General features: G+C 34.7%; 1 protein-coding gene across 3 annotated transcripts in view; it reads right to left on the bottom strand.

The window, feature by feature from the left end:
• Positions 1-17,704, bottom strand: part of LOC136031443 (tryptophan--tRNA ligase, cytoplasmic-like) — a 71,694-nt gene that overhangs the window by 23,182 nt on the left and 30,808 nt on the right. Inside the window, exon 1 of one of the 3 annotated variants that reach the window (XM_065711034.1) lies at positions 9,558-9,623. The exons of 1 other annotated variant lie outside the window; for it this stretch is intronic. In XM_065711034.1, coding sequence (XP_065567106.1) covers positions 9,558-9,571 — 14 coding nt within the window. In that variant the 5' untranslated portion in view covers positions 9,572-9,623. Of the gene's footprint in view, positions 1-2,320; positions 2,345-9,557; positions 9,624-17,704 lie in introns of those variants that run through there. One more of the 3 variants, XM_065711035.1, reaches the window with a different exon arrangement.

Raw genomic sequence — 17,704 nt, 5'->3', positions numbered from 1 at the left:
TATTAATAAGTTTATGAACCAGAATGGCATCACCCTGTCTTCTTCTATAAACCAGAGTTGGGAGTTTCAGCTTGCATAGCCTTGTAGGGTAAAGGAGCTCATGCAGTCCACTCACCATCTTAGTAGCTCTTCTCTGGACATCTTCAAGAATTTTAGCATCTTTTTTGAAAAAGGGGGATGCAAGGACCATGCCTGTCTCAAGCCTCGGCCGAACAAGTCCTTTATACAAAAGGCTCAGAATTTTAGGAGAACGGGAGGAAATTTTTCTTTTTATGAGCCCTAGTGATGAGCTAGCTGATGCTGCTGCCTTCTTTGCATGAGTGCTAAATTTAAGATCATTGTCAACAATTACTCCTAGGTCACTACTGGAGAAAGGAGCTGACCATAAAGAGAGTAAGTTGTACTGATATTCTTGTGCCCAAAGTGTAAAACATGACATTTTGACACATTGAAAGTGAGTAGCCAAGATTTCGCCCACACGCTAAGGAGATCAAAGTCATTTTGAAGTTGGGAAGTATCTTCAAGAGTGCTAGCTGAACCAATTACCTGGGAATCATCAGCATATTACGTCATCCCTCTCTTAAGCGCTAGAGGAGCATCATTTATGAAAATATTAAACATGGTGGGGCCAAGAACACTACCCTGTGGAACCCCACTGATAACATTCTGAGACGAGGATAGAATAGGATTGCCATCTGCATCAAACAGTCTTACATGCTGAACACAATTCCTCAAGAAATCCAAAATCCATTTAAGAATTTTTTCCTCCAAACCAATAGATTGTAGCTTAAGCTCAAGCCTCCTATGACAAACTTTGTCGAATGCTTTTGAAAAATCAAGGAGGATCATGTCAACAGGGTTCCCAACTCCAGTAGTTTTGTAATATAATCATATGACTCAAGCAGATTAGTGTCAACTGATCTGTTGCATCAGAAACCATGTTGAGAACTGTTAAGAAGATGATTCCGATCAAGATGCTCAATAACTGCTTTGTTGACAATATGTTCAAGAAGCTTAAAAACAACAGAGGTAATACTAATAGGCCAGTAATTTTCCACAGAATCTTTCCTTCCCTTTTTGTGAATGGGGGTAATATATGCCACTTTCCACTCAGCAGGAAGCTTTGAGCTATCAAGAGATAGTCTAATGAGTTTTGAGAGTGGGTATACTATTTCTGTTCTGCACTCATGCAAGAGATGGGGGTGGAGGCCATCTGGCCCTGCAGATTTATTTACATCCAACAAAGCTAGCTGTTTCATAACAGACTCCTCAGTCAGCTCAAGAGGTGGCATTGGTTGAGTAACAATATATGAGGGGGGAGCCGGGAGCTTACTAGCAGTTTCTGATGTAAAAGCTGATGCAAATTGGTTATTTAGGATCTTGGCTTTAATAGCTGGGTCTGAAACTGTCTGACCATGATGAGTCAAATCAGGGACAGAGTGCCTATTTCAACATTTAACAGAAGCATACTGCCAAAACAGCTCGGGATTATTTTTTATATTTTCAGCTAACCTTTCTTCATGTCTCTTCTTCAGTTGTTTGATGGAATTGGTGGCCTCATTCTGTGCCTTTTGATACTTCTGATAGTTTGCATCTGTTTTCTTTTTTTGAAGTGTTTCCAGGTTCGATTCTTCCTATTCAGTAGTTTGCTAGTTAGACAAGTCATGAAGGGTAGTGTTTTTGCCTGTCTCCTCCAAAATGTTCTAGTGTGAGCTTTTTCAAAAACTGGCAATACAGCTTTGAATTTCTGCCAAGATTCTTTGATATCTGAAGTGAATATGGCATCCCAATCAAAGTCAGCAAGTCTCTCAGAGATACGCCTGTAATCAATAACTTTGTGATGTTTAGGAGGAGGTTGAGTAGTAGACAAGGGCAATTCTGTGAGGATAGCAGCATGATTAGGAGCAAGAAATTCATTTTTAGTCCACCAATCTGGATTATTAAGAATAACTAGGTCCAGTATGTTGGATGCATGACCATCTCTATACTGTGTAGGTTGGTCAACAGTTTGGAACAGCGAATGTTCAGACAGACAAGTAAGAAATGGAGATTCCTGTTCTTTGGCTGAAAAACCAGAACCATCAACCCAATCATAATCGGGAAAATTTAAGTCTCCAAGAATCACCACATGTTGGTTGCAAGAGTCTTTGATAATATCAGAAATGATATTAGCAATATACTGTTCTGATTCAAGGCAAGAGGGAGTATTAGGACTACAATAAACCACTCCAACCACCATTGTAGAATTACCACACTGCAGTCTAACCTAGACATTCTCAACCCAAACACAGCAATGGAAAGAAGGAATCAAAGGGCTTACCTTGAAACTGCTTTTTACATATATTCCAACACCTCTCCTGCAGGCATTCGACTCAATGTTAGATATGAGTTCGTATCCACTGATTTCAATTGCTTGGGCTGTAAGAGGCTGTTTCACATTTTTGGGGCATATCTCAGATATGGCTGCAATATCAACTGTTTCTTTTGCTAGGCGGAGATGGAGTTCTGGAACCTTGTTGAAGAGGCCATCAGTGTTCACACTAAGAATCCTTAATTTTCCAATATCATTTGCATGACGAGTTGCTCTTTTGTTTGCTCTGTGCAGAGATGATTTATTAGCAAAAAATACACCAGCAGAAAGAGGCTCAGTTGATGAAGCACCAGAAGAAACTGTTGAATTAGCACTGAAAAAATGGGAACTTCTTGAGGACAACCCATTAATATATGAAACATCATCATCAACTGAAACAAACGAACTATTTACACTCTCATCTGGTGACAATAGTCTGTCCAGATGAGAAACATTACAGCTTAGTCCAAAATCATCCCCTGCTGTGGAACTGCAGTCTGCAGCAGATTTGCATCGTTTTTTATGACAATTTCTAAGTTCCTGATTACAAGATTTTTTTCACCTGATGCTGTTCTCTCTTTCAGTTGCTGAACAAGCTCTCTATGTTTAAGGCGGTCCTCCCTGGATTGGTTAGATCAAAACTGGACGTCTGCTCTCAGTTCAAACAATTTCTGAAGGATTTTTTTTCTTAACCTTGAAATTGGACACAGTAAAAATTACCGGTGGAGGACGTTGGTTTGGGGTTGAATTTGGACGAGATGGCAGACATCTAACATTAATTAGCTCGCCAGGATTGATACAATACTGCTGCACTAAATAATATTAAATAAAAATAGATGGGTCACCAGACACTGGTATTCCAAGTGCAATAATATTTAATTTTCGACTATCACGATTCTTTTCAGCTCAAACTAATCATATAATATTGGATGCACTCAGGGCTGAGACATTAGCAGATTTGATTTCTTCTTGGGCAATCAACCAATAGTCTTTTCATCACACTTTGTCGAGAGATTTTGCTCAATAGTAACCACTTTAGTGTTTAAAAGTTTGAAGTCAGCTTTCAATGTATCCATGGTACTATTGACCAGTTCAGTTAGCGTCTGGGTGATAGTTGTCTGGAATGGCAACATGGTGGCTGTAACAGCAGACATTATGTCTGCTACACTGGAGGCATGAGTTGGTGGGCTTGTAAGGCATTTAGAACAATTCCATGCACACTCAAGCTTACTAGTAGCCAAGCTCAATGCAGCAAATTCTTCATCATTCAAATTTAAACAAATAGCACATGTCCATTTGCTGCAAGAGTCACACTACAAACATTTGGAACTCTCATCAAGGCCTGTCAGGCATTTCATAGAGCAGTCTGACCTGGAGGGGCTTTCTTGAACGCACTTTTCAGGTCTTTTTCCCAATTCATCAGACATGCCAACACTTTTTACTGTTGATTTTGGAATAATATTGGCAAAACTTATTACAACTTTGAAGAAAAAAAAAAAAACAGTTGAAAGATAATCAATACTAATTCAGTGACATGGCACTTATCACAAATAAAGTAATTGTCTAATAAAAAGCAGAATAAGACAAAAATGGTATTATTTTGTTAAGCGTTTTTTTCTGCATCCATTAGTATATAACACATTGGGAAAGAAACACTCTGTCTATAGGAAATGTTGGATAAATTTAAACTAGGTCACAGCACATCAATAGAGTTTGTATCACCATCATAAACTGATTGTAGGCTACCAACCATCATCAACCAACTTGTAGGCTAATGAAGGCTATTGGGATTTTAGCCAAATTATCAACAAAATGGTTCAGATTATCAAGTAGAGGTTGATTATTGTTTATTTCTGTTGTTTATATAAACAATGATTAGAATATTGATACTTATTGATGATAGGATACTCCTTGATAACAATAGTCCAATATAATATCAATACTGTTGTTGTTGATCATCAACTTAGGTTCAGCACCCAAATAAAATCTGTATTGCTGTCTTCCCTCCAATCTCTCAGAAAGATCAAAAGAACTATCTCCAGAAGATGCCCAAAAGTATTTAAGAAGCTCTACAAGGCACTAGTTTGCCCACCCATAGAGGTTAGAATGTTCCTGGTGTCACCCTACTCCAAGAAAACAAAGACAGAGTTCAGCAAAGGGCAATCAAAGTGGTTGAAGGCCTCAAACAAATGCCATATCTTCATACATACACATATGATGATTTACATAATTTGATGCTAATTACTCTTACATGCTAGAGGAAATATGGCAACATAATTTCCAAAAATATTCTTCCTGATCTCCTTTTCCCAACTGGAACATTTTGTGATTAGCAACTTTATAAAACAGGCAATAGAAGTCATCATAGAGCATTAAGGAAAATCTTTACATTTGCTCCAAGCAGTAATTTATGGTAATTCTTCCATTGTTGCATTCCTTTTATATTTAGTCAATGCACTGATAAAAAAAAAACTGTACCTATCTATTAGCCAGTACACACTTGAGAATTTGGATCTACATGCATGGGGTTGAAACAACAGAGATGATTGGGAGATATATAGGATATACATAGTTTGGGCTGTATATTTGCACAGGGTTAAATATAGCAGGGTTGCATGCAAAATGCAACCAAGCCTAACCAAAATATCAACTAAATATTTACTAAGATATAACTTTCCAATGAGCTGAAGCTAATTGTCTGTGTATACAATTAGCAATAAACTGCTTATTGGCTGAGTTTATAGATCCACATTCTTGTGTGTGTGTGCTAACAGGTAAGTACCAAAATAATATTTGGTACCTCAACTCCTTGATTTTTTGCAGGCATTCAAAGTCATAGTTGCAAAGTTTACAAATAGATGGTAATAATGCAACTTTTAGGAAGCAATAGTATTCTAAGATTAAGGGCTCAAAATGTAATTTCCTTCAGAAAGGGTGATTACTGAATTACAAAAGAACATAAAGGAGGCATCAAGTGATCTATTAACTCCTATTCTAGTGAAATTATTGGAATGACATATTTACTGAATTCTCAAAAAGAGCCAGAAACCTGTTGAAAATGATATCACTTTTGTTTTAGGATGATTTCAGGCACTTCTTAAAATTAGGTTAGGGTTTAGCACCTTTGAGGGCTCAATATTTGATTTATCCCCAGAAGCAATAACTGAATTATGAAAGAACAAAAAAACATGAGGTGTTTGAGAAGCTCAGCCCTGAGCTTCATTACTTTGCTCAATTCCATTTTATAAGGTTTTAAAGATGTGTAAATATATTTCCTAAATTTTCAAAAAAAAAACATTGATGTGGCTCAAAATTCTACTCAAATAACAGGAATTGCATTTTCAGAACTAAAAGCAGAGAAAAAGTAACTAGTGACTGAAAATTAAGGTAAATGTTGTTTTGTCAAAATTTCAATAGGTATAGACCTGTCATGTAGGCCAATTTCAGGGCCCTCAAGAGGGAGAAGGAGTAAAGGTGGGCACTTTAAAATACCTTCCCAGGCCATACTTTAGCATGTAGACCCATCCCTGAAAGTTTCATTTTCCTCATCTAAACCCTTTCCAAGATAGGAAGAAGTCAATTAACTAGAATTTTACTGATTATTCAGATAGAACTTTGTGTTTGGCTCAAGCACTAAGTAGGCCTATTGGGAATCCAAGCAAAACTCTGGTTTCAGTCTCTCTCTGCTGAATGCCAAGTTAGTGTCATAAGATTATAATGAGTAGTCAGAATTTGGATAGACACAACACTAATGCCCTTGCTCTCTGGTTGCTGTCTAACAGAATTCCATATGCCAGAACTTATCTCTTCAGTAAAAACTTACCTCTATAGTCAGAATTTTATCTTGAATCCAAATTTAAGGTATAGGCCAATATAAGAACTTCACATAAGGAAACGTTAAGAAAACAATTCTTACTTTATAGGCCTAATAGCAGAATAATCATAGTTATCACAGTTTGCACAGGGAGAGTTCATTTTTTGACAAAAATGAATGTTAAATTTGGATTCAGAATTCAATTCTGACTTAGAAGGTAAATTTGTTTCTTAACTACCTGAATAGTCTGTTATTATAGGCTAAACTTTAGCCATAAGAGTTATGTTCTGATTTCTTGATTCTTTCTCAACAGCCCAAATTGTAGATATAATAACATAATGTATCCTTTAGGAAGCCACTGTTTTCTAATAATACTATACTAGGTATATTCTACACTCCAGGCTCTGTCTATAGGGTCCTAGATCTTGTTGGGTATCATACAATAATACTAACTCATTATTTCAGAGAGTATATATGCAGATTTTTATAAGGAGGGTTCATTCATGAATGAAAACAATTATGAACATATTTTCCAATTATGAATATATTTTCCAATTATGAATATATTTTCCAATTATTCCAGAATTATTTGGTAAAAGTAGCTGGGGCCAAACATATTCCACAGAATCTTAGCAAAGAATGACTACAACAGGAGTAAAATCAGGAAGCTCTCGACTCATCAACCCAAATATAGCAAGCAACTTCATGAAACAACCTATAGAAGTCATCATAGAGCATTACAAGGAAGGAAAATCTTTACATTTGCTCCAAGCAGTAATTTATGGAAATTCTTCCATTGTTGTATTCCTTTTATATTTAGTTAATGCACTGATAAAATAAAAACTGTACCTATCTATTAGCCAATACACACTTGAGAATTTGGATCTACATGCATGGGGTTGAAACAACTGAGATGATTGGGAGATGTATAGGATATACATAGTTTGGGCTATATATTTGCACAGGGTTGCATGCAAAATGTAACCTAACCTAACCAAAATACCAACTAAATATTTACTAAGATATAGCTTTCCACTGAGCTGAAGCTAATTGTCTGTGTATACAAATAGCAATAAACTGCTTATTGTCTGATTTTATAAATCCCCATTCTTGTGTGCGTAGACTACTAGCTAACAGTTAAGTACCAAAATAATATTTGGTACCTCAGCTTGTTGATTTTTTGCAGGCATTCAAAGTCATAGTTGCAAAGTTTACAAATAGATGGTAATAATGCAACTTTTAGGAAGCAATAGTATTCTAAGATTAAGGGCTCAAAATGTAATTTCCTTCAGAAAGGGTGATTATGGAATTACAAAAGAGCATAAAGGAGGCATCAAGTGATCTATTCACTCCTATTCTAGTGAAATTATTGGAATGATATATTTACTGAATTCTCAAAAAGAGCCAGAAACAAGAGCCTGCAAATGATATCAGTTTTGTTTTAGGATGATTTCAGGCACTTCTTAAAATTAGGTTAGGATTTAGTACCTCTGAAAGCTCAAAATTTGATTTATCCCCAGAAGCAATAACTGAATTATGAAAAAACAAATAAATCAGGTGATGTATTTACTTTCATCCTAGCAAAATAATGTTTAAAACTACATATTTAACAAAAACAAAAGTGGCAGATGGCAAAATTCTTGGGGAATATATAATTTGGGCTATATATTTGTACAGATAAAGTAGGCCTGTAGTGGAAGAATCCTTAAACTGTGTTAACTATAATTTTCCATCATATCATAAAGTAAGAATGGGCAATGTTTATATTAATAGATTATTTGGTAAAATTCTACTTAATTGACTTCTTGCTATCTTGGAAAGGGTTTTGGCTAGGAAAATGAAACTTTCAGGGATGAATCTACAGACTAAAGTATGTCCTGGGAAAATATTTTGAAGCAACTACCTCCACTCCTTTTCCCTCCAGAGGGCCTTGACCTTTGATGACCTTTAAAAATATGTGTGTTATAAAAGTGAGACTTTGCAAAATAGATCTTCTGCTTAATTGAAGTACAACAAAATTGTTTTCAGCTTCATAACTTTGCTCAATTCCATTTTATAAGGTTTTAAAGATGTGTAAATGCATTTCCTAAATTTTGAAAAAAAAAACATTGATGCAGCTCAAAATTCTACTCAAATAACAGGAATTGCATTTTCAGAACTAAAGGCAGAGAAAAAGCAACTAGTGACTGAAAATTAAGGTAAAATGTTGTTTTGTCAAAATTTCAATAGGTATAGACCTGTCATGTAGGCTAGGCAAACTTCAGGGCCCACAAGAGGGAGAAGGAGTAAACGTGGGTCCTTTAAAATACCTTCCCAGCATGTAGACCCATCCCTGAAAGTTTCATTTTCCTCATCTAAACCCTTTCCAAGATAGCAAGAAGTCAATTAACTAGAATTTTACTGATTATTCAGATAGAACTTTGTGTTTGGCTCAAGCACTAAGTAGGCCTATTGGGAATCCAAGCAAAACTCTGGTTTCAGTCTCTCTCTGCTGAATGCCAAGTTAGTGTCATAAGATTATAATGAGTAGTCAGAATTTGGACTGACACAACACTAATGTCCTTGTCCTCTGGTTGCTGTCTAACAGAATTTCATATGCCAGTACTTACCTCTTCAGTAGAAACTTACCTTTATAGTCAGAATTGCATCTTGAATCCAAAATTAAGGTATAGGCTAGGCCTATATAAGCTCCTTCACATAAGGAAATGTTAAGACAACAATTCTTATTTTATAATATGCAGAATAATCATATTTAACACAGTTTGCATAGGGAGAACCCATTTCTGACACAAATAAATGTTAAATTTGGATTCAGAATTCAATTCTGACTTAGAAGGTAAATTTGTTTCTTAACTACCTGAATAATCTGTTATTATAGGCTAAACTTTAGCCAAAAGCATTATGTTCTGATTTCTTGATTCTTTCTCAACAGCCCAAACTGTAGATATAATAACATAATGTATCCTTTAGGAAGCCACTGTTTTCTAATAATATTATACTAGGCACATTCTACAGTCCAGGCTCTGTCTATAGGGTCCTAGATCTTCTTGGGTAGCACACAATAATAGCCTACTAACTCATTATTTCAGAGAGTATATAGCCTATGCAGATTTTATAAGGAGGGTTCATTCACAAATGAAAACAATTATGATCATATTTTCCAATTATGAATATATTTTCCAATTATTCCAGAATGATTTGGTAAAAATAGCTGGGGCCTAACATATTCCACAGAATCTAAGCCACATTTATGTAGGCTAAGCTCTGTACAGGTGCAAAAATTAAAAATGACGTGAGTATGAAAATAATAATCCAAATCAGAACTAGCATATTAGGTTTATCACAGTTTTACCAGCTGTCTAGTCCCCCCCCCCAAAAAAAAAATTAATTAACCTTTTAGTTTTCATCAGCCAGAATCTAGAGAACCTTGCAAGGCTTTTTTCTATCTGACCGTGCCTACGCTTTGCAGGATAAAATAATTCTTGCTATAAAATAGGTAGCGTTTGCTAAAAAAGCGTCATCCAAGTTACTAAGTCAATGGTAGAGATAAAATGTATATAATGCAGACGTTCAACAATTTTATGATACCGATTAATTTGGTATTTGTGCTCATCTATCTTCAGATTCTTAGGCTTCTAGCATGCATCAGAGCAGAGCCATTCAAAGAGGGGGTAGCTGCCCCGGGCGCCATTTTACCTGAATGCTCTTTTTATTTTTGGACACTCAAGGTAAAACATACTTATATTTATTGGAGCTTTCAATTATGATGAAACAAATGGCGATCTCACTTTTTCGTTTGGATGTTTTGGGGGAAAAGGAACACGAGAAAGGTCTAGCTGTCCTCCTTTCTGTTTGGTCGCTTAAAACGGCACTTAAACTTTAAACTTTTGTTCGAATGAGCCCATTTCCCGATCTTCTAGGATCCTTGTTTTGATACGATCATCCATAAAGGAAACAAAAAAGAACAACAGACATCCATGACCTATTTTTTTGGCAAAAAATACATAATTCTAAATACTTGTAGACGTGAGCTTAAAATCTTTACAGTAGTGTTATCTGGACGTTTTATAGGGAGGGAGGGGGGCAGATGCCTCAAAGGGTGGATTTTAATGCCAAAAGATCCATCTAAACTGTTATCATGAGAGTAAAGAGAAACAGTAAACCCCAAAATGAGAAGAATATATTTAGTATAGGAGGACTTCCGTTCCTCATCTCCGACCTCCCCCTCATGGTCATAGACAATCGGAAACACGTTTAGAGAAAAACTACCAAGTGAAAAAAATCGCCATCTGAAACAGATTTTCGAATGGTAAATATTATTTCGGTTTATAAATAATAAGTAAAAGTTTATTATGAAAAGAAATTTATAGCGATTTATAAAAAAAAAACCTAAAACCCCTTGAAAACAACCATTGGAATCAGCGTGGTCGATGGTAAATGTTATTTCGAATTGTAAATAATAAGTAAAAGTTTATTGTGAAAAGAAATTTATAGCGATTTATAAAAAAAAACCTAAAACCCCTTGAAAACAACCATTGGAATCAGCATGGTCGATGGTAAATGTTATTTCGAATTGTAAATAATAAGTAAAAGTTTATTGTGAAAAGAAATTTATAGCGATTTATAAAAAAAAACAACCTAAAACCCCTTGAAAACGGCAAAAATTGAACCATTGTACCATTGGAATCAGCATTTTCGATAACCTTAAATAGGGAAATTACAGTCACCCTCCAAGAACAACAAGGAAAACGACTATTTTGCATGGGTAGCACTGATCTGTCCCGTTTTTTTTTTCTTTTTTTTCCACCAGGGCTAGTGAATGACCAGAACATCATAGAGAGATGTTTAATTGCTCATTCGAACGGAAATTAAATTTAACCACAAGTTCAAAACACGTTTTGAAAAAAAGTGCCTAGTAAAAAAAATTACCATCCGACACTGACTCAGGAATGGCAACTATTATTTCGGTTTGTCTTAAAAGTAAAAGTTTATTGCGAAAAGAAATTTATGGTGATTTTGAAAAGATGTCTAAAACCCCTCAAAAATGGTGTCCGATCAACATGAAAAGATTATCATTGGAAGCAGCATGGTCGAAAACCTTATACAAAGAAATCATAGTTCCCCTTCTTGACAAACAATGAAAATCACTTTTTTGCATCGGTACCGTTGATCTGTCTCCCGTTTTTTTGTTCTTTTTTTTTCAGCAGTCCTAGTTGGCTACCACAACGTCATAGAGATTCTTAATGGCTCATTCAAAAGCTTTTTCTCACGTATATGTACTTTTTGTAAATCCTACCATCTGCAAGTGCCATATGGCACTAAAATGGCTTTTTTGTGTCATTTCTCAAGGGGTGGCATTAGCAGGTTACCACAATATCGTAGACAGATTTTTTCTAGCTCATATAAAAAATATTGCTCATATCTACTTCCTACAAACAAATTCCATCATCAGCAAATTCCAAATGGCTCTAAAAACGGGACTTTTGGTGCCATGTTTCAACTGGAAAAGCTGAGGCTAGTGGGTTACCAGAACTTTGAAGAGTGATTTTTAATGATTCCTTTGAAAGCTATTGCTCCTATATACGTCATCTTTATCAATTCTACCATTCGTAAGTGTGATAGAGCACTAAAAAGCACTTTTGGTACCATTTCTTAAGTAGAAAAGTTTGGAAGCATAAAACGATATCGCTGTAATAATTATTGTCCAAAATCCTTAAATGGAGGCTTTCAAAAACACCTCCTGTATGTTCTTCCTCTAAGCCCTTTAATCAGCTACGTAATTAAGGTAGGCTGGAAACACCAATTATTTCTCACAAATTATTTCACTCTTGTTTTTTTTTCAATAACGATTTTTTCTCTTATATGATTATTGTTAAAAAATGATAATTTCATTGATTTTGCAAATGTGATGCACTCATTTTTAAAGAATGTCCCGTGAAGGTATTTTGTACAGCATGTTGATTTAAAAGAGAATAGAGGTCATCTAGTTCATGGTTTTTAACAGCAAAATTCTGTAAAAATCCTGAGGGGGTGGAAGGGGGATGTAAATTTGGAGCCATTGTTTTCCAAATGAAGTTAAAATGACAAAGAAAACTGAAAAACGAGCCATATAGCAATAAAAAAGCTAAAGTTCTACTAAAGAAAACTGAGCTCTTTCAGAGGATGCTTGAATTGTGCAGGTCTTTCTTAGTTTTGACAACATCTTGGATAAACCAAATTTTAGCTTGGGGATGGGAAAATTGGGGTCTGGGGGAATACACAACGAGAAGACATTTCCATCACGGCTAAGACAGCAGTGCAATTTTAACTGGAACTGCATATTGTCTTCAATGCCTAAACATTAATTGTTTTGTAGAGTATGGATAATAAACTTTTTGTTGTAAACTGAAAGCTCTTCGTAACTGTCAAGGTTGTCTGCCGTATTCTCTAGAGGTGTCTTATCTCCCCTAGATCGCTGATGATTAGAAATTACACCAAAAAAATAATTTCAACTGAAAGTAAGGAGCGGTATAAAAATTTAAAACAAACATAAATTATTTTGTGTAAAGTAAAAGACTACGGCAGTATTCTTTCTACATTAAATTTTAATCAAAAACGAGCAAAAATTAATAAAAAAAAAAACTAGATTTTTCTGAGGGAAGTAAAGTGCGAAGTTTAAATTTAAAGCGAAAGACACAAAATCCAAGCATAAAAACAGGAATATTGACTTGGGAGTCAAAAGTGAGTAGGTAGCCTGAAAACAATAAACTAATCTATAAAGCTTATAGTCATACACCAGTTATGACATCAGTAACTATCAGTACGCAATTATAACTATCTTAATAACATGAACATAAAATTAAATATGTTTGTAATAACCACTGTCGTTGAACAACATATAGAAATACTGGCTTGATTTATCAGGTAACATTTTCGTCTCACCAGCTATAATAACAATAGTGAATAATATACAATTTAAGTTTTTAAGAAATACGCTTTAAAATGCTTTATCTTTACACTTTTAAGTGTCCTTAAATTATATACTTTTTCTGTACCTTAACTCTTATATTATTTTGTGTTTTCAGTAAAATAGTAGTTTTCTATAATCCTAGAAACGCAGGGAAACATAACTAGTTGGTTTATTTGTGCTGCTTTTATTGATATATATCAGATAGGCTGTGAAGCAATAATTTTTGTTCGTTTTATGTTTCAAAATTCGCTCTTTACTACCCTCGGAAAAACTTTGTATTTTAAATTAATTAAAGTAAAAAGTGATTGGAGACCAACCATCCCCTGCCATAGAAATGTTTTTTGATATCTGGTCCTTTTGTTACACCTTGGGACATCTGACCGATATTTTTAGGTACCTATTATTGTACATTTTTCTATGGCAGCTCAATTTTGCATATGGGGGAATTACCCAGTGGGATTTCTTGGGGAGATAGGGGTTTACGCGGGGGAATTTTCCAAGGATGAATTTTCAAGGAAAATTTTCCAGGGAAGGGAGATTTTCCGTGGCGGTGGAAATTCTGCGGAGGGGGGACTTGTCGGGGAAACATCGGCCTCCCTTAGGAACAGTGTGACAATGTGATCGGAGACCAATGACCCATGGGGGGAGGGGTACTTTCTAGGAGGGTGTTCACCGAGGGATGATTTTCCGTGGGGGTGAATTTTCCGGTTGGGTAAACGCCAGCTACCGGATGGACCAATGATGGAGCCAGGGGTAGGGAAATGTTTTCATTCATATGTGTTTGATACTACAAAGAAGGAAAAGCAAGTAGGACTAATTAAAAATCTACGAATTACGACCAATTGGCAATGCAGATGGCCAATGCCCATACAAATTACAAGTATTGCCAGCAGGTGTGAGTAAATTTGATCTGAACACATATAACTTGTCCTACAAATTACTTGCTCTAAAAATAAAAAGCCCTACAACTGAAAAACAGAAAAGCTGGATGAGCGGAACAAAATTCAAAATAAATATAGATAAAGCAGCATTTCAAATTTAAAATCGAACGCAAGTCCCCTCAACTATATCTGATTGGTTTTTTGGAGAAAAGGGGAATACTCTAGACCTATGAAAAAAAAAAAAACATATCCCTTTGAATTTGGTGTATTGGTAGGATAAAAAAGAACACAAAATTTGACATAAATAAAATAACAAATTCTTCTAAGTCAAAAATCAAATACAAGTTGTCTGGGAGTCATAAACCCCCTAACGATGTCCTCTGTAATAGATTTTTTGCTGGTTTGATGGCCTAAAACGACGCGAGTTAATTTCTCGATTAAAATCTTCTTGATTTCTCCGCTTAACATTGCTCCACTAGAATAATCCTGCAAACAAAACAAAAAACTTTACACATACATACACACACACACACATAATATATATATATATATATATATATATATATATATATATATATATATATATATATATATATATACATATATAACCATGACAAAGTTGTGTTATAAAGTTGCACAATATGTGTTATATTGTGTAAATCTTTTACTCAGGGTTCCTAGAAGGTACATCACTTAAGTGTTAATCAAAATTTTTAAGCCACTGACAGTCACCATTAGTTTCACCCCAATAAGGTATTAATATATTTTGAGATAATTTAAACCGCTGTGCTTTCAGAAAAAAAAAGAAACTAGTGAAAAATTTGAAAATTGAATTGTCATCTTCAAAGTTATGTGTTTCGAACGTCAAAAACGCACGAATCTAGAGGGTGATCAGTCATGCAAAATCTTGGTCACAGTTTAAATACATGCTATTTCTAAATGACATCATTTTTCCTAAAATTAAATCTCTGACTATGTATTTAAATGTCATCTTCAACGCCATGAGTTTGGAACATCAAAAACGCGCGAATCTACAGGGTGATCAGTCGTGCAAAATCTTGGTCATAGTTTAAATACATGCTGGGCTATATCTAAATGCCACCATTTTTCCCAAATGAAATCCCAGATTATATATTTAAATGCTTATTTTGACACACTCAATAAAAAAGTTCTTTTTCAACACCCAGTATTCACTGCAATGATATTAATAAGATTTTGTCGTTTCTTGGCCTCGCGAAACTTTTCTAAGCCAAACGAATTCTTCCTTTTAAAGACAATTGCTTCTAAATGACAGTAAGAAAACTCAAAACAAATTATTCCAATGGTGTCAGAGGCTTTGCCACTGTCGAACAGCAACGAAATTGTACAATACAACCCCCCTTGAATTCCTGGTGCCGACAGTTTAGTAATGACATTATTGTTAATTCAGGTAGTAAAAAAAGTCATGCTTACCTGTCTAATTTTTTCTAATTGTTCATCATTTTCTTCAAAATACGTTAAATATTGAAAAGCTACATCAACTGAGCAATCACCACCCTTTTCCTGGTGCTCTTCTACCGTATCGCGACCACCAGAGTAAGCATATTTATTTATCTGAAACATAAATTGCCATAAAAATCGCGAGTAGGGTTCTTAATGTCAATAATATGAGCCATATTTCAAATCATTGAAAATCAGAACTTATTTGCGGCTCAGAGCGATTTTGACGTGACTCTAAATCTTTTTGTTCTTTACAGTGGGATAAAACTTCATACCAAAGAGCCCAACAGGTTTCATGTTTTTTTTTGTTTTTTTTTGACTAGATCAACGCTGATTAGTTCAACGCTTGCTCCAACCGAAGTCATATAGAAAAATGTTTGTGGAAAACTCGAAAGGGGTCACTCAGTCAGAAATTAAAACTTTTATTTTCCTTATTAATGGTCAAATCTATTGGCAGGCAGCCAACAATGGGGCAACACACATTTTTCACATGGTTTTTCCCTATTCTGCTCTCTTTTCTTTGGTTTCCTTATGATTATTTTATAGTCCCGAATTTCCAAGGGGGTGGGGGAATGGCCCCCTAGCCGGCGCCCATGGCTACCACGATCAACAAAATGGGTTCGATCCCATTATCTATAACAAAAGAAAAGTTAAGACCGTTCAATCATATTTTAAGACGAAGGAAAATAGGTTAACAACAAACTAGATTTTGTTGATAGTTCGGTCATGTTTTAAGACAAAGAAAGATATGTTGCCAAAAGATTGCAGTTTGTTGATATTTCAGGATGCCAAACGACTGTATTTGCTAATAGTTCGGGCCATATTTCATAGGAAGGAATGCTGCCAAGACTGAATTTTGTTGGTAGTTCGGAAAGGTTACCAAAAAAAAACTGCATTGATAAAGCAAAGCTAAAATGCGAACTAGGGAGTACAAGAATTGGATTGATAGACTTCCTAAGAAAGGATATAAAGCAAGTACTAACTTAAATTGAAGAACCACAAGGTGAAACATTGGACGGAAGGAAAGGGGAGGAGTGGTCGCAACTGTTTTTGCCTTATCCAGCTTGGTGATGCGACGAGTTTAACAGTAATAGACTTACTGTAATAATACTAGCAATAGTACAGGTTTTACTCTCCTATTCAAATTTTTTTTACCCGACTCGTAAAAACCCGATAAAAATACATAAAAACTTATATTTGATACATTTTCTAAGATTTTTTTCGTAGCACCACCACCCCAAACCAAAATTCCTGAAACGACCTTGGGCAGCAGCAATCATTTTTTGAACATCGCGGTAACTTACCAATAAATATTTTGACTAGTTTTGAAGAATTAATTAAATTTGATTAAAAATTCTGCAGAAAATCTACAGACGGTCTAGAAATCCTGAATAGGCTTTAATTAAATACTGAAAATTTATGTCTAATATATATATATATATATATATCTATATATATAAAAATAAGTTGTCTGTCTGTGGATGGATGGATGGATGTGTCAGGTGACGTCACCTGATGGATGGATGGATGTGTCAGGTGACGTCACCTGAAAAAACTGGATTAGGTGACGTCAAAACTGAAAAAACTAAAAAAAGGCAAAAACTACAAAAAAAACTAAAAACTAATAAAAAAAATAAAAAAGCTAAAAAACTAAAAAAACTATAAAGGTAAAAACCAATAAAAAACTAAAAAAAAAACTGAAAAAACTAAAAAAAGGCAAAAACTACAAAAAAAAACTAAAAACTAATAAAAAAAGTAAAAAAGCTAAAAAACTAAAAAAACTAAAAAAACTAAAAAAAGGTAAAAAACTAAAAAAAATAAAAAATAAAAAAAAACTAAAAAAAAAGGAAAAAACTGAAAAATAAGCTAAAATAAAGGTAAAAACCAATAAAAAACTAAAAAAAAAAGGAAAAAACTAATAAATGACGACACTCAAAGAGAAAGCGACCAGGACAAAAGGAATGTTCGATTAGCAATCAACAAAGCACCGGGACACAGGGAGTATAAATGACGACCAGGACATAAGTAAAAAAAAAAAACTATCTATATATATAAAAATAAGTTGTCTGTGGATCTGTGGATCGTGGATCAGGTGACGTCACCTGAAAAACGTCACCTTGACGTCAAAACTGAAAAAACTAAAAAAAGGCAAAAACTACAAAAAAAACTAAAAACTAATAAAAAAAATAAAAAAGCTAAAAAACTAAAAAAACTAAAAAAAGGCAAAAACT

The sequence above is a fragment of the Artemia franciscana genome, chromosome 9 (assembly GCF_032884065.1).
Source record: "Artemia franciscana chromosome 9, ASM3288406v1, whole genome shotgun sequence".
Lineage (NCBI taxonomy): Eukaryota > Metazoa > Arthropoda > Branchiopoda > Anostraca > Artemiidae > Artemia > Artemia franciscana.
Note: the sequence above shows the minus strand (reverse complement) of the source record. Positions and strands in the feature narration are given on the sequence as shown.